This window comes from Corvus hawaiiensis, chromosome 1 (genome assembly GCF_020740725.1).
Source record: "Corvus hawaiiensis isolate bCorHaw1 chromosome 1, bCorHaw1.pri.cur, whole genome shotgun sequence".
Taxonomy (NCBI): domain Eukaryota; kingdom Metazoa; phylum Chordata; class Aves; order Passeriformes; family Corvidae; genus Corvus; species Corvus hawaiiensis.
In genome coordinates this window covers 68,355,461-68,369,911 of record NC_063213.1, presented here as the reverse complement: position 1 = coordinate 68,369,911, position 14,451 = coordinate 68,355,461, and the positions used below count along the sequence as shown (strand labels likewise).

The 14,451-nt window shown below is 43.7% G+C and overlaps 1 protein-coding gene across 4 annotated transcripts in view; it reads right to left on the bottom strand.

The window, feature by feature from the left end:
- Nucleotides 1-14,451, bottom strand: part of F13A1 (coagulation factor XIII A chain) — a 61,341-nt gene that overhangs the window by 36,198 nt on the left and 10,692 nt on the right. For all 4 annotated transcript variants that reach the window (XM_048309847.1, XM_048309839.1, XM_048309834.1 and 1 more), the window contains exon 4: nt 5,084-5,335. In XM_048309847.1, coding sequence (XP_048165804.1) covers nt 5,084-5,335 — 252 coding nt within the window. The remainder of the gene's footprint in view (nt 1-5,083; nt 5,336-14,451) is intronic.

Here is a 14,451-nt window from a genome sequence, read left to right as displayed (position 1 = left end):
AGCTGTTGCACAGGCTCTGATGACTAAGTACAACTTGGAGCAAGCGGAGGCTTTATGGAGTTTTACCTGAAGGAGACAGGTCTGGGACCCACTCTTGTATCTGGCAGGGTGGTGGTATTCACCTGGCTTCTAAAGGCTGAGCCATTAAGATGTTTCTTTATAAGCTTCTCACTACCCACGACCTAGTCAGCCTGCACCCAGGTACAAAGTGGATGATCATGGGTTTACTATATTCAGAGGCTATGAGGTGAAAAAGAATGTTAGAACTTCACAGTGAATGAAAAGGCTGCAGCCATTTATGCAAGAAGGGACTCTCATACTTATGAAACTCTGTATTACATGACTTTTTTGTGGTCCAACAAGTCCTGCATAACATCCCACTTAAAATATCACAGATGTTACAGATCATCTAGGCTCTGTTTCATTAGGCTGGATTTGCCTGATTTACTCATTGAACAATTATCTGCATTCTCTCACTGAGCTTTGGATTTTATTAAAGTCCATCCATACAAATAGTACAGAGAGTTCATTTAAAGAGGAGAATTCACACCTTCTTCTGTACAGTTACACATTCAGTGAAGTGTGTGCATATGCCTTCTTGACAGCTGTTGTTTTCTTTTGGGGATTAAAAATATCAACATTGATCTTGTTGGTATCAATTGAGATGCTTATGTTATTTTGAGACTGCATGATCTTTGCTAAATCAGATGAAAATTGATTAACTTCTCTGTCGATTATTTTAAATATTTGTGGTTTTGATAAGGTAAAAAGGTCTTCTGTGTTTCACAGAAAAGCCAGCTGCTTTGATTTTTGACAGCTTTCACTACTCTCGAGACTGTTTAGAAGAAAATATGAGGCATTTGTGACTACTTTGATGCTAAACATGCTCTACATAATGCAATTCCTAATTATTTTGTGCAAGTGGAGGCTCACATCTGACAAACAGAAGAATTCCACAGAAATGTGCTGGGTTTGTTTGTTCTTTTTCTCTAGCAGTTCAGGAGTTTTTTTACTCACTTCTTTTATCCTGGGAATTTACTAAGACACCAGCAATGCTACAAAGAAGCAAATTAGCTTCTATGCTACTCCGTTTGAAGTTGGGTAAGGTGAAAATACACTTCACGTGAAGACAGCATCGAAGGCAAGGAATCCCTTGTTAAAGACATGAGCAGTGCAGAGTAACCCTTTCGATTTCGGAAGGTGAATGAACATAAGAGGACTCTACCCAGAATGGAGGGACCCCAACCCCAGCACAGCAACCCTGTGGTGCTGGAAAAGCCATTTCTTCACGCAGACAGTGACAGCTGAGCACAGCAGCACCAGCAGATGGGTGGAAGCAGAAGCAGCAGGCTTGCCCTGAGCTCACAGCCTCCCTTCAATGTGCAGGAATCCAGGAATGTAAGGCTGGGCTCCCAGGGCTCATTCTGGGAAGAGGACAGTGCTGTGACAAACCCCAAGCTGCAAGAGCTAAACGTAGTTATCTACAAAAACCACTCCACCCAGGATCAAGAGCAGTATGCTGCCTTGAATAGTGTTAGTACTTGCCTACATTAATGCAGCAGAAGGATGAAGCTCTGTGTGAATTTTGCCCATGTGGAATCTATGACACAAGCAATCTAATTTAGGATTTACCTATAAAAGTAAGAAAATGTTACTGGGCCAAATTTGGATGACTGGCAACATGTGAGAGGAGTCCAAAGTCAACCACATGTTACTAATCCTCAAACTCTATTAGGACATTTAAGCAGGAGAAATGTACAGCTGACTCAACAAAGTTGCAATATATTTAATTCCTTAAATGTAATACGCTTTGCATGAGGCTTGGGTGAGCGAAACGCACACTTCAGCCCACAGGGTGTGCAACTTTCTCAGCTACACTGTGCACCTCAACCTGTGAGAGAGCCACAGGAGTCAGTACAAGGTCTTTTCCTGACACGCACTTAGTGTTCCCCAGCAGAAAGTTGCAGGGACTCAGCACCTGCTTGGAAAGAGCTCACAGCTCCTTGGAAAGAGCCCACAGAATCCAGATCAAAGGAGCTCTTCTCCGCTTTCATGTAGTCTGATATTGCCAAGAGTTTAGTTAAATTCCAAGAAGTTATCCTTAACTACTTGCCATTTGTATCTTCTGTTCCAGAACTGAAGAGAGCTCTGCATGCCCAAAAGCACATCTGTTTTATCCACCTATGTCAGCTGGCTGAAGAAAGGATGCTGCCTCTGCTCACAGACTTTACCTTGCTCATTAAGCAATGAAAATCTCACCTGAGTAATTGAAATCTCAATCCACTAGTTAGGTGAATTCCCAGCTGTTTGGGGCTGGTGTATACAATTTTGCAGAATCAGGCCCTTTGTCTTTAAAGTATTCCTAGTTGTCAATCTTAAATGTAGCTAAAAGGATTAAAATATATAAAAGCATATGATGATTTTGGAAGCAAAGTGCTCTGTAGCTTGAGTGGTAAAGTATTCAAACTTCTGAAGCGGCAGGAAAAAAACCATTCCTGCCTGGGAAAATATGTCAAAATTGAACTACAGTGAGAAAAGGAGTAATAAGAAAGGGCACAAATGCCTCTGTCTTAAAGAAAAGCTCATACTGACATATTGATGTTCCTCCAAAATGATGAGTCGAAAGCTGCACTAGAGCCCATACTCTGCTCCCTGCTGTAACAATCCCCATTCATTCCTGGCATCAGCCTTCTCTCTTTTTAATGAGGCTTTTCACTCAGGCTTTTCTGCTTAGCTATTAACCCAGCAAACAAGCCTAGAAGATTTTCAAAGTATTGTTTTCTCTGCACTTTAACTACCTCAGTTTTTCTACCCTTTTGTCATTCCAGTGAAAAATCTTTTCTAGCCAGGGGATAAAGCATGAAGAAACAGTCCCTGATTTTCTAACACAAGGAAAGGAGGGAAAGACAGATATAGGAGCCAATTAGTCCAAACTACCTAGGAGTAAAAGTAGCAACAAGAAATGAGAATATATCCAAATCCAAATGAAACATGCAGGAAATGAAAACTACAGTAGTCAGCAAGGGACAGGACCTGAAGCCATTGAGACATCTGAAAACATAAGCTGCAGAGGAAAATGTGGTCCCCAAGTTGCTTCCCCTGGATCTGGGGTCACAAAGCATGTCCTTGCTGCACAGAGAGTATTTTTTGTTTCCTAAGGCAGACTTTTTCCATCAGTCTTGACAATGCCTGCCGCTGGAGGCAACTGCTGTATGTCTTGCTCCCTGTGGCTTTACTCCCATGTTGTGGTTTTAATCTTGCTGGCTTTTGGGCTCATTCAGCTCAGGTGTGAGGGAAGGAGGGCACAGGAGAGCAAAGTGTCCAAATGCCATGAACAAAGGTGGATCAGTCAGCACATAGAGCTGCTGGGCAAGGAGGTGTGAAGTTGGGATTGATTTCCCGTTGTTCCCTCTAACACCTCACATCAGCTTGTGTGGTCCCAGTCACACCACAGTGGGGTAGCCAACCCCCCCACAACACATCTTGTCTCCACATTAGGACTGCATGCAGCCCTAGCTGCTTGTCTGCTAATCATGAGGCAAACTGAGGCAATTTAAGAAGCTTTTTCCTTGGGGTTTATCCCTTTCCAAAGATGTGCTGAGCCACTGCAGAGTCACCGTGCTGGCTGTTACAACACCCAGGACTAAAATCAAGTAGTGCTTTACCTTTAGGTGGAGAATTGCATCTCCGTGGTTGAAGCTGTGAGTCTGATGGTGCCAAAACAAACCTTAAGAACCTTTGTCTGCTCCCAGTGGGTCATAGCATTGGCAATGACTCCTCTCTTTCTGTTGCATACCCTCCAGAGCAAACTGTTAGCACACTGCTCTGAGGTGCCCTACACTGCTTTCAGAAGTATCTCACAGTGTGGCAGGGCCTTGGGCCCTGCCCTTCCCTCCTATTCCCACTTAACTAACTCTGCTTTATTCAGCATTAATCTATATCTTCTTAAATAATGCATAAGCTAATCATTGCTTATATTCCCTCAGACTAGGGGCAAGTAACGAATCCAGCACAAATCATTTCATGTACTGACAGTAGTGCAGCTGAATAATGGCTGTACTAATAATGCCAAACTTACTTGTCACTTGGTAGGAAGGCCCTTGTTTGGTACAGGATTATTTGATGCGAATACTGTGGTAAAAGAATGGAAAAATGAAGGAAAGTACAGGAGGATATTAAAGTTAGCTGGTGACCTAAATATACTGTAATACTTGGAGCCTTTCAAGTGTTGGAAGCTGAGGCAGTGCTACAACTTGTCAGAAGGCGGAGTCAAACCTCTCTGGTCCTCCTTGCCCTCTCCTGAAAGCCAGACTTGGAGCTCATTGGGTAAAATAAAACCCTGTCAGAGTAAAGCCTGATTTCTTTCAAGGATCCTGAGAGTTTTTTTAAAAATAAATTGTTCTTCAACCCGCTGTATTATAAAAAAAGGCTCATTTGCAAAGTGTTTTGTTCCTCAGAGAGGGCACCGTTGCTAATTAGTCACCGCTAAAGGGGAAGTTATAAGGGCAAATGTCATGTAGCAGCAGGAAGGCACCACCAGTGATGCCACTGGTTGAGCAAGTTGGCTCCACCCAACCTGTGCAGGAGCAGCAGCTCCCCCTGAATTCCTGCAAGATTTTGACAGCAGATGTTCAATCCCCAACATGGCAATTCGAGACATAAGTCAAGAGTATGTGAGGCCACCACATCCTGTCCCACACCAAATGCTGGAGAAAATGTGCCTGTATTGACTTGTTCAAGGCACATACAGGCACACTGGAAACTCTCACTGTTGCCTGCTCAAGTCAGAGTAAAGCCTTGCGGTATGTTTACTATGAGAAATGGAGCCTGAGCCAGCAAACACAGGCTTGGCCTCATAAAACTGCAGTTTAGATAAAACACAGGCACTGGTTTCCAGCATGAAGTCCTGCTCACACAGGGCTAGTCCCCAGCCTGAAAGACTTGACTTTTGGCAGAATTACTGTAAATTTTCCAGATCCAAACTGACATGTCTCCAACCTCCTCGGTACCAAGCTTCCCTTCCTGGACCAATCCTCTGATGAGCCCAGCAGCAGAAAGTGTAAGCCTTTGACCAGGTACTTACTCTGGCACCAGGGATTGAACAGGATGTATGTGTCAGTTGCTGAATTCCTGCGTGTCCGAAGGATGCCAAAGGGAGTCAAGACAGCAACATACAGGCGAAACTTCCCAATGATGCAGGTGGGAGAGGACATGATGGACAGCCGAATGGAGTTGTTTTCCCTGTGGATAATCTTGGCTCCCCACTGACCAGGTTTCAGCACATTGCCTACTAGGATTGGGATGTAGGTGCCTTTGTTTTGCTGTGGGTAGCGACCTGGAGAGAGAAGTGAAGAGGTTCACCTTATTTTGACAGTTTTTAAATTTCCTTGGAGTCCTCTGTCCCTTTGTCTTATTTTCAATGGAGGAGGCAGGTTTTAGTGGGCAAAAATCACCTACCTCTCTCATTTCCCTGCACAGGGCCTGGTCACTTGACAGCACAGCTACACAAATACCTGCAACAGCACCCCACAGGCAGCCTGTGTCCACACCTCCACCCATTTCACTCCAGCAAGCTTCAGTCTCACTGGCTTGAGCACTGCCAGGAGCATAGCCCTGCCAGCATGAGCCACCACCGTTTATCCTAGTGCAGCAAGCTGCACTCCAGCTTGCTCCTTGCCTTGGTGTCAACAACACCAGCTAGATGGTTGGTGAGTTTAGGTAAGAGCCCTTTCCCCAGCTCAGATTCACCCACCACCCTTGTCACTAGCACACAAGTGCCGTCTAGGGCACAGACATCAGCTTTGGAGCTCTTTAGCAGAGCAGAACCCTGTTCTTCTCTGCACTACTGCACTGCCAAGCAGAGACCAAGCGCTCTTTCCTGAAGTCCACACAGATGGAGGAAACACAAAGAGAGTCCACCTGCAGATACCCAGTGCTCGGTTCCCCCCGAGCATCAGGGACTTAATGGCAGCCAACTCTGGACGCTATAGAATATAAACCACCACACTGGGGCTGAATCACCAGACTTTCTCTGCCAGAAATGGGTCCCAAAGTATGACACACCACCAAAGTACTGCACGTGAGATTCTGCCTCACAGTAAGACAAATCACACCCAAGAGGAGCTTATTTTACTCTGCCAGCTCTAAAAGCAGCTAGACGGATAGGCTACATGTAAACATGTACACTGCCAGGATTCAAAGTTGTGTGAAGTTCTACCCCTTGAGACTGAGGTAGAGCCAAACTAAATCTGGAAGCCAACCAGAAGCATAGACAGAAGAGACACTTGTGAGAAGGATGCGTTCCTTATCTCATTCTCAAATCTACTCTTCATTTCATATTTTAGGCTGAAAGTCAGACTCATTCAAAAATAGGGTAATGAAAAGCAATGATGGCAGACAGAGGGACAGACTTCTATATTTTTCATTCCTACTATTTAAGAACTTCAAAATTAAACTCATAAGGGCGTTGATTTTCTTGCTTGCTTATTTTTATACAGCTGATGTAAAGATAATCCCAGATCTGAACGCTGCTACATTTTGGGAAAGAACAACTCCAGCTTTAAATCTGAAGCTTGCAAGCTGCCACGACATTTGTGTTTCTGAGAAATCTGGGGCTACTGTGCTTCATCCAAGAGATTATTCTGAGCACATGAATTTCCATTTTGCAGATATTCAGTGCACATAAATAGCCCACTTTGCCCTGCAGGCCAGGGATGCTGTAACCCATGAAACTCATTCAGATCAGTGAGGAGCACAATGGAAGGAAAAGCCCTACAGAAGAATAAAGGACTATAATAAGAGAGCAAAATCAATAGAAAACACTAGAAGATAGAGCACTGGCCACTTCAAATATAAACCATCAAAAGAAAGCCAGTGTAGAGAGAAGAGCCTATAGAGGTAACAGATCTGGTAGCTGAACACATTCTTGTTCTTTGTAGTGCAACTGTGTATGACCCAGCTTGCCTCTACAGTTGATATTTTGCTTCTAGTTTTGACATCATCTTTTTCTAAAAAAAGCTGTCCGCGCAAACAAAGCAGCAGAACAAACCAAGTAGTTGAACTGATATCCTTGAAAACTGTTAACAAGTGTTACTTTTAAAAATACCTCCCGTACCTCTTTCAGAAAGGTGGGAGGGGGAAGAGATTACTATTTTAACATGGTTAGGAACTGACATCCTTGTCTTTGCTGGAAGCTGCATGTTGGTGTAGGAGCCTATTGGGGACAGGAGAAGCCGTGCTCTGGCAGTGACTTTGCACTGCCATGTCTGTGTATGCCACGTGTACATGGGGAGACTGCAGAATTACTTCCCAGAAAATCTGCCTACAGGAACCAGATAGAATCTCAAAGCGGCCATGAAAACGTTTCAAGATGTCCTTATGGGACCACTGCCACTGGCACCTCATAAGCAGGTTTGGCGAAGTACCAAGCCTCTGGTATTCTTACTTTTTCTGAAAACTCAAAACCCCATTTTCCCTTCCAAACAAGCAAAGCCACAAGACACCCTAATATACCTTTTGCTTGACAAGGAGCAGATGTAGTTGCTGTTGAGGAGTATGCAAGGTCCCTTCAGCCCAGAGCCTCACACAGCTGGTCCCACAGAGTAAGAGGTCACGGCATTAGCTTGCTCACCCATGAGGAGAAGGTGCTCTGGGACAATGCCTGCATCCCTGCAGATACAGCAGATTTGCCAGGGAGGGATATCCTAGAAGCCAGGATACTTCTCAGGTGTTATAAATAGTAAATGCAAGAGAACATTTTTTGGTCCTTACAGACGATCATGATTTGGTGCTTGCTAATGGTTACATAAATCCTGAACCCACAAGGAAGTTTGGGAAGATAGGCAGAGCCTTCAAGAGCACAGTGAGCAATTTCCAATGTTTTCTTTGAAGACGGGACAGGTTCCCTAACCTTCTGAAACAAAACCAAACCAAACCAGAAACCAAGCAAAACAAAATGCAAATGGGAGAAAAAGGGTTGTAAAAGAAAGAGTAAGGATATTGTTACTTCTGTTAGGAGCTTGTGGAGCTGCATTGTAAACACACATCTAGACATCTGACAGCATCAGCCACACTAGTCTCATATACACACATCTGTTGTCTTGATATTAGAGCGCTGTAAAGCTGAGTAACTTTGGCATTGCATGCTAAGTTTGCTGGCAAAATAATTCTTACATAGGCTCAGTACCATGTTTATCAACTTTGCAGGGAAGTCCTATCAGGATGGCTTGGCCTTTTGACCTTTACCTACATCTTGAGCACACATTTCTGGCTGCAGGGGAAAAGTAGAGCCAACTTTGGCTCATAGTTGGGATATCTGTAATGTTGGCCCTTTCTCAGAAGGAATAACAGTGATGATTTCATTCTCTGGCTTAGTCTCTAAGGAAGAAGACTCAATACTATTCAAAGACTCATTACCAAAAGCCTGTGAATGCCTGGCAGAGCACTCTCTGAAGGGTCTCTGGTGCTAACCCAACCCACGGAGAGGCAGTAGGCAGTTTGAGTGCATGTCAGGACCAGGACATGTAGACAAGATAAACCCTTTTTATGCTGACAGGAGGGTGCTGACATTATGCCAGTAGCATCAGCTGGCTCAGATCTCTCCAGCTCTGATTTGCTGCAGGAGTTGGCAACCTGAACCATGCTCCACAGCCAGTTCTTTGTGATTGCCTCACTCCCCAGTGCTCACGTTTGCTTTGGGTGTAGGAGGCCCTGGCCCTTGCACGAGGACATTTCACAGCCAATTGCTCTGTGGCAGACAAAGTCTTTGCGTGTCACCATGCTGTTGGGATATCCCTGTCTGCTCACTCTAACAGCACATGGAAATGGGAAAATCCAGCCTGTGAGCTCAGAAAGTCTGGAGATTCCTGCACTGGGTGAATTTCTCATAGGCTCCTTCGAAGATATAATGTACTGAATGGAAGCTGCTGACTGTCCTGCCTTTGAAGCAGGAGAGGACAGGAGAGAACTCACAGTGACCCCCTTTCTTGGGCCTCCAACCCTCTGCATTTCAGTGCTAGGTCCTGAGCCACAACACTGCCAGAAGACATTACTTTTTACAGAAACCTCCCTTGTACAGAACTTTTAATGGCACAAACAAATCTATTTCCCCTGATGCACAGTACACAGGTCTGCAATCCTTTGATACTTCTTTCTTATCCTTTCTTGTTGTACCTTGGTTTCCATAGCTAATTAAGCTGGGGTTCTAAAGCTCCTTCTCACTTCAGTTGCAGCTGAGCTCAACTTTACACTTCTTGGTGTTTCCAGGTACCCAGGAAAAGAGGAGTAAAGTAGCTGATGTTGCTATTAAAGGCAGTCATAAAATAAATAAAAAAACATGAGTGAAGATCTACATGGCAAAAGGTGCCATGACTGAAGTGTGTGTGGATGTGGGAATGCATGGGATGTTTCCTGTCACTCATAGACTCTTTACAGGGGCAAAGAGCAAAGTCCAGTGTTTGTCAAAGCTTGCCAAAATCTATTTATGTAGCAGGAAAATAATGAGCAATCTAAAACACAGGGTGGGGGCCACACACATGCATTCAAAGTGAGTTATTTTCCATATACGCCTTATCTCCCTAGCATGTCAGCTCTGGGCCCATGAGGCACGGAAGCAAGCTGTATTAAATTCTGGGTAAAACTGCCACACCAGAGAGGGGTTTACAGACATAGAGAGAGGGTGAGAGATAGGTACAGTGGCTTCAGCTGCCAAAACACAAGCACTCCTCCTCCAGTTATCCAATTCTGCTGCTGTTCCCTGCGAGTGACTAACAGGACCCAGGGCTTGCTCAGACTCTTCTCCTCCTTCGCCTTCTCTGCCCAGTGCCTGGAAGCTCCTGACTACATTTAGTTTAGTTTAGCTGTGCCCTTGATCCCCAGTGGACATGCACATTGCTGTGTGTGTGCATTAAACAGCTCATAAATGCCATAGCTGAGTTAGTGCTGTGCTGTTGGCACAGACAGTGGAGGGACCAGCAGGTGCTCTTGGATAGGTCCTACACAACTGAGCTTTATTTCCAGCAGTGAGGAGGGAAAGTTTGGTAGCACAGAGACTAGAGATTTAGTGAGCTTTACAGGACATTTCCTTCCTGATGGAAGTGGGATACCTCAGAAGAGAGGGAGGTGAACAAAGTTATCTCTCAGTAGTTTTTGTCTCTTAGGAACCCTCCTTGGAAGATTGGCTTTTCAAGGAGTCAAATAATCTGTTTCCCTTTGGAATACATATTACACAGAGTAATTAACAATTTTCCGATAGGTTCATTTGTTTTATCTAGATACACTCTTTCATATAAAGGGTAAAGGACCTATTTCAATGCCATACATGGAAGTATAATAATTGTGACATGTTGATAAATAAGCTTGATCTGGAAGCCACCAGTACAGTGGCTGTACAGTGTAGCAGAGGTAAGCCTTTTGATAGCAAGCAGCCTTGGAGATGGGTGTTAGCACATGGGATTCATGACAGGGAACACAGAGTAAAATAAAGAAACAGAAGAGATGCTCTAATAAAATTCCAAGCAATCAAAAGCAGTAAGAAAAAGAAAGAATTTTTTGTTAAAAGCAGTAGTCTCTAATTTCTAACATCTCATCGGGATTCCTTCCACCCCCAAATTCCATTGCCTTCAGAAGTGCTATATACAAACTTGGAGATGTAGTAAACACAAATACCTAGAAAGAAGTTTTCCTCATGGCTCCAGTTATGAATACTTAACATCTGGCCACTCTGTCCCAGCAGTGAATGTTTCTAGCACTTTACAATTGTAAAACACACATCAGAGCCATGCACCTTAGCTAGTAAAACAACTAAAAAATACAGCTAGATTTTATGTGCCACTTGCTGCTGCTGCAGCAGTGCAAAAGTTGGCATGATAAAGATTGCTTTGCATGAAATACTGCATTTATAGAGCACCTCGAGGGACTCCCTCCTCTCTGCTCCTCTGGGGGCTGGTTGGGAATTCCAGAGAGGAGGAAAAATATACCTCAATGCTTTTGTTCAGAAAGTGAAGAGGTTTGTTGTTTGCTAAGAGCTGGCAAACAAGTCTGTTGTCTGTTGGGAGTCAATCTCTAGAAAATATGTTCCACTGCTAATAAATTATTTTTTCTATCACAAAATGAGACTTCAAGTTTAGACCATGAGGTGTTTCTGTATCTCTGCTCAATTTTTTGTAGTTCTTTGTGAAACAGGGATCTAATAAACACGCAGTGTTGTTACACATCAACATGTTGTGTCCTCTAGACCAGTTAGTTCTCTTGATAGTGCCAAGAAAGCTGCTAAAACATGAAGATCCGAAGTTTTCCAAAGAGAAACTTTTACCCAGAGTCAGAACTCAGCTCGACAATCCCATCCCAAGTGCTGGGGGATATCTCATGTTCCAGCACCTCTGTTGGCTACAACCTGCCCTGCCCAGAGCTGCTGAGGAGGACAGGTAAGAGCAGAGGTAGAAATACTTCCCACTAAGGCAGAATTACTGTCTGACAAAATCACCAAAACCTCAATAACCCTGGAATCATCCCTGGTCCAACTCTGCTGTGAAAACAGGGAAAGGCTGTGGACACTGTAGGACAGTATGAAGAGCTCCATTGATTCTGGTGTGTGTATCCTGGACTGGACATTTAGTTATTTAGTTGAACTCAGCTATCCCTCTGACTATAAGTGGGAATTTGGTGTCACCTAAATAAGCCATACGGGATCAGCTCTAACATCTTTATGTTCTTAGCTTCTTTGATGCGTTTCTAGCTATCCCTCTGGAGCTGGCTTGGAAAGACTGTGGAAAAATGAGCAGTAAGTCTCTCATCTCAGGCCAGAAGCCAATGATTTATAGAAGCCTGAAGAGAGCATATGGACAGGTGCGTGGGTGTCCACACATGCACACGTGTGGAAAGGTGATGGTAGCCTGGGGGAATGGAATTTATGGTCATTCCAGAAGTGCATCAATGAATAAAATGTTCATAATGACATTTAGGGCTAGACCAATATATATGGATTTATGAAGCCATTTAAGGAAAACACAAATAGACAACAATTTATGAGGATGTGGGGAAATACATCATTAGAGTCAGGATGCACATATAAACTCATCAGCCCCACAAGGATTTACAGCCATGCACTGGAAACTACTACTAAAAGCAAGAGTGAAGACTGTATAAACTCATCTCACCATTCATCTGTTTTTCAGAGAAATCCCTACCAGTGCAGCAGTGCCAGTGGAAACTTTTCAGCACTCACACCAAACTGGCTGTCCCAGGTGTGGGAGCTGTGCTCAGCCAGGCTAAGCCTTGCATTGTGGAAAGCAAAGAGGAACACAAAATATCCCCATCACTGCAAAGGCAGGAGTCAGGACAGATCAAGGTGGGTGAAGGAGTCCGGGTTGGCTGAGGCTCCAAACAAACTGAAATTATTCCCACTGTGAGGAACTAGATGTAAGCACAGCATCCGCACTTCTCCTGGCTCTTTCATCTCAACCCCAGAGCAATAAAATGAGTATCTCCCAAGTGGTGATGCTCACCTTTCTTCTTGTAAAAACCAGGCAGAAGGCAGAAACAAAGGAAATATGTGGTGATGGAGCAGCTCTCAAACCATAGGTACTGTGGCAGGGCTGAGGTCCAGCACAAGAACTGGAATTACATCCAATTACTCTTTATAAGTGGATATTTTTCCATGTGGATTTTTTGGCACATTCATTGTGTTCCATACTTTGGCAGGCAACTATGGTCCTAATTTAATGAAGGATTATGTGCAAAACTGAATTATGATAATTCACATTAGCATTTCAGTCAGTTTCACCACTGATGACTCTACAGGAAACAGTCTGTTAAAGCAAGAATGACTTCCATCATAAGGACCCATCACAGAAGAATATCTGTAAAAGTGACTTTCAAGAGATTGGGGCGAATTATTCATATATTCACATATGTATTTATATATTTACATATATATATATATATTTGTTTATACAATTTAACTTATGAATTCTAAATTCTGTGTAAATGGTATTTAAATGGACTGTGGATTAAATAAGATTGTAATTAAAGATTGTTCTGTGAGTGTTACAGACCTAGTTTCATATGACACAAGCAGCATTTGTCCCAGGTACCCTTGATTCATTATCAATTAGAAGGATTAAGCAGTCTCTACTTGCTTTACTTGCTTCATTAATCATCTTTTTAATGATGCAAAAGAAGAAAAAATAGGGGAAAAAAAAAAAGAGAAGGGAAGGGAAATTTTAGGGAATAACGGAAATAGAATAATTCTGTGCACACCCACATGATCAATCCATTACAACTGTCACATTTTTCAGGATCAAAATTAGTCTTTAATGGATAAAAATTCTGTGATGGAAATGTCAACTCTGGGAAATTTCCCAGAGCTGGAAACTAATAACTTCTGAATAGCTTCATAGGCACTGTTGTATAAACAGCCCCCACTGCAGGCACAGCCCTGCAAAAGGAGACTTCAAGTTTTCCCAGCTCCAGCTGAATTCCCTGGGAGCCAAAGCCAGCCATCCCTATAGAGTATCTTTGTACCTTATGAGAACAGAACCTTGAACCACTCAAAAAGTTCTGCAGTTCAGGACAGTCTGGTCCACATTGCTTGGGGCAACATCCACACTCTTGGAGATACTCAAAACCTGTTCGCAGGGAAAGACCCAGAGATGCTGGAGAAGCTGGACCTGCTTTGACCAAGGGCTAGAGATGAGACCTACGGAGGCCCCTCCAATCTAGGTTATCCTATTCAACAGTTCTGCTGCACCATTTGAAATCTACTGCTCAGGCAGACAGAGTGCTCCTTGGAAAGGTCATCTTACAACAGCCTGCCAATATTTCTGTGTGTCCATCATTTTAATCTCCCAAACTCAGCACATTCCTAGAAGGTATACTCCTTTCAGTACAAAAAGCTTCTCTGAGCTCAAGCTGCCTCTGCTCTAGGGCTGTTGTCTGAGCCACTCCCTATGGATAGCTTCTGCCTGACAGTACCAAAGGGCAGGATTCACCTCTCCTGCCTTCGATGTTCTAGAAGTCAGAATCTGGTCTATGAGAGAGACTCAATAGAGGAAGGAAAAAAAATCCAGAAGAGAGTTCATCCCACTTTAAGACAGCAGGGTTAAACTCTGCTTGGAGGTGCCTGCCTCTCCCCCTTGCTCACAGGCAGCCTGGGCAAGAGCTTTGGACTGGGTTCTGCTGTTCAGGCAGCACAAGAGGTACAAGAGGTGTACAAGAGTACAAGAGGTGAGTGCCAGCTCTTCAGGAAGACAAACTGAAAAAAACTGGATGAAAATGGCCACATCTCCCTGTGACAAAAGGTTTGAGAGCACAGCACTGAGACATTCAGCAGGCAGTTGTCTTTTGTAACTAAGATAAATTTCCTTTCTCTTCTCAGCATTAAACATTGGACTTAATACTAAAAGGAGAAGTAGCAAGAGTCAAGCATGTGATTTCTGAATTTTCCTTCTCCAT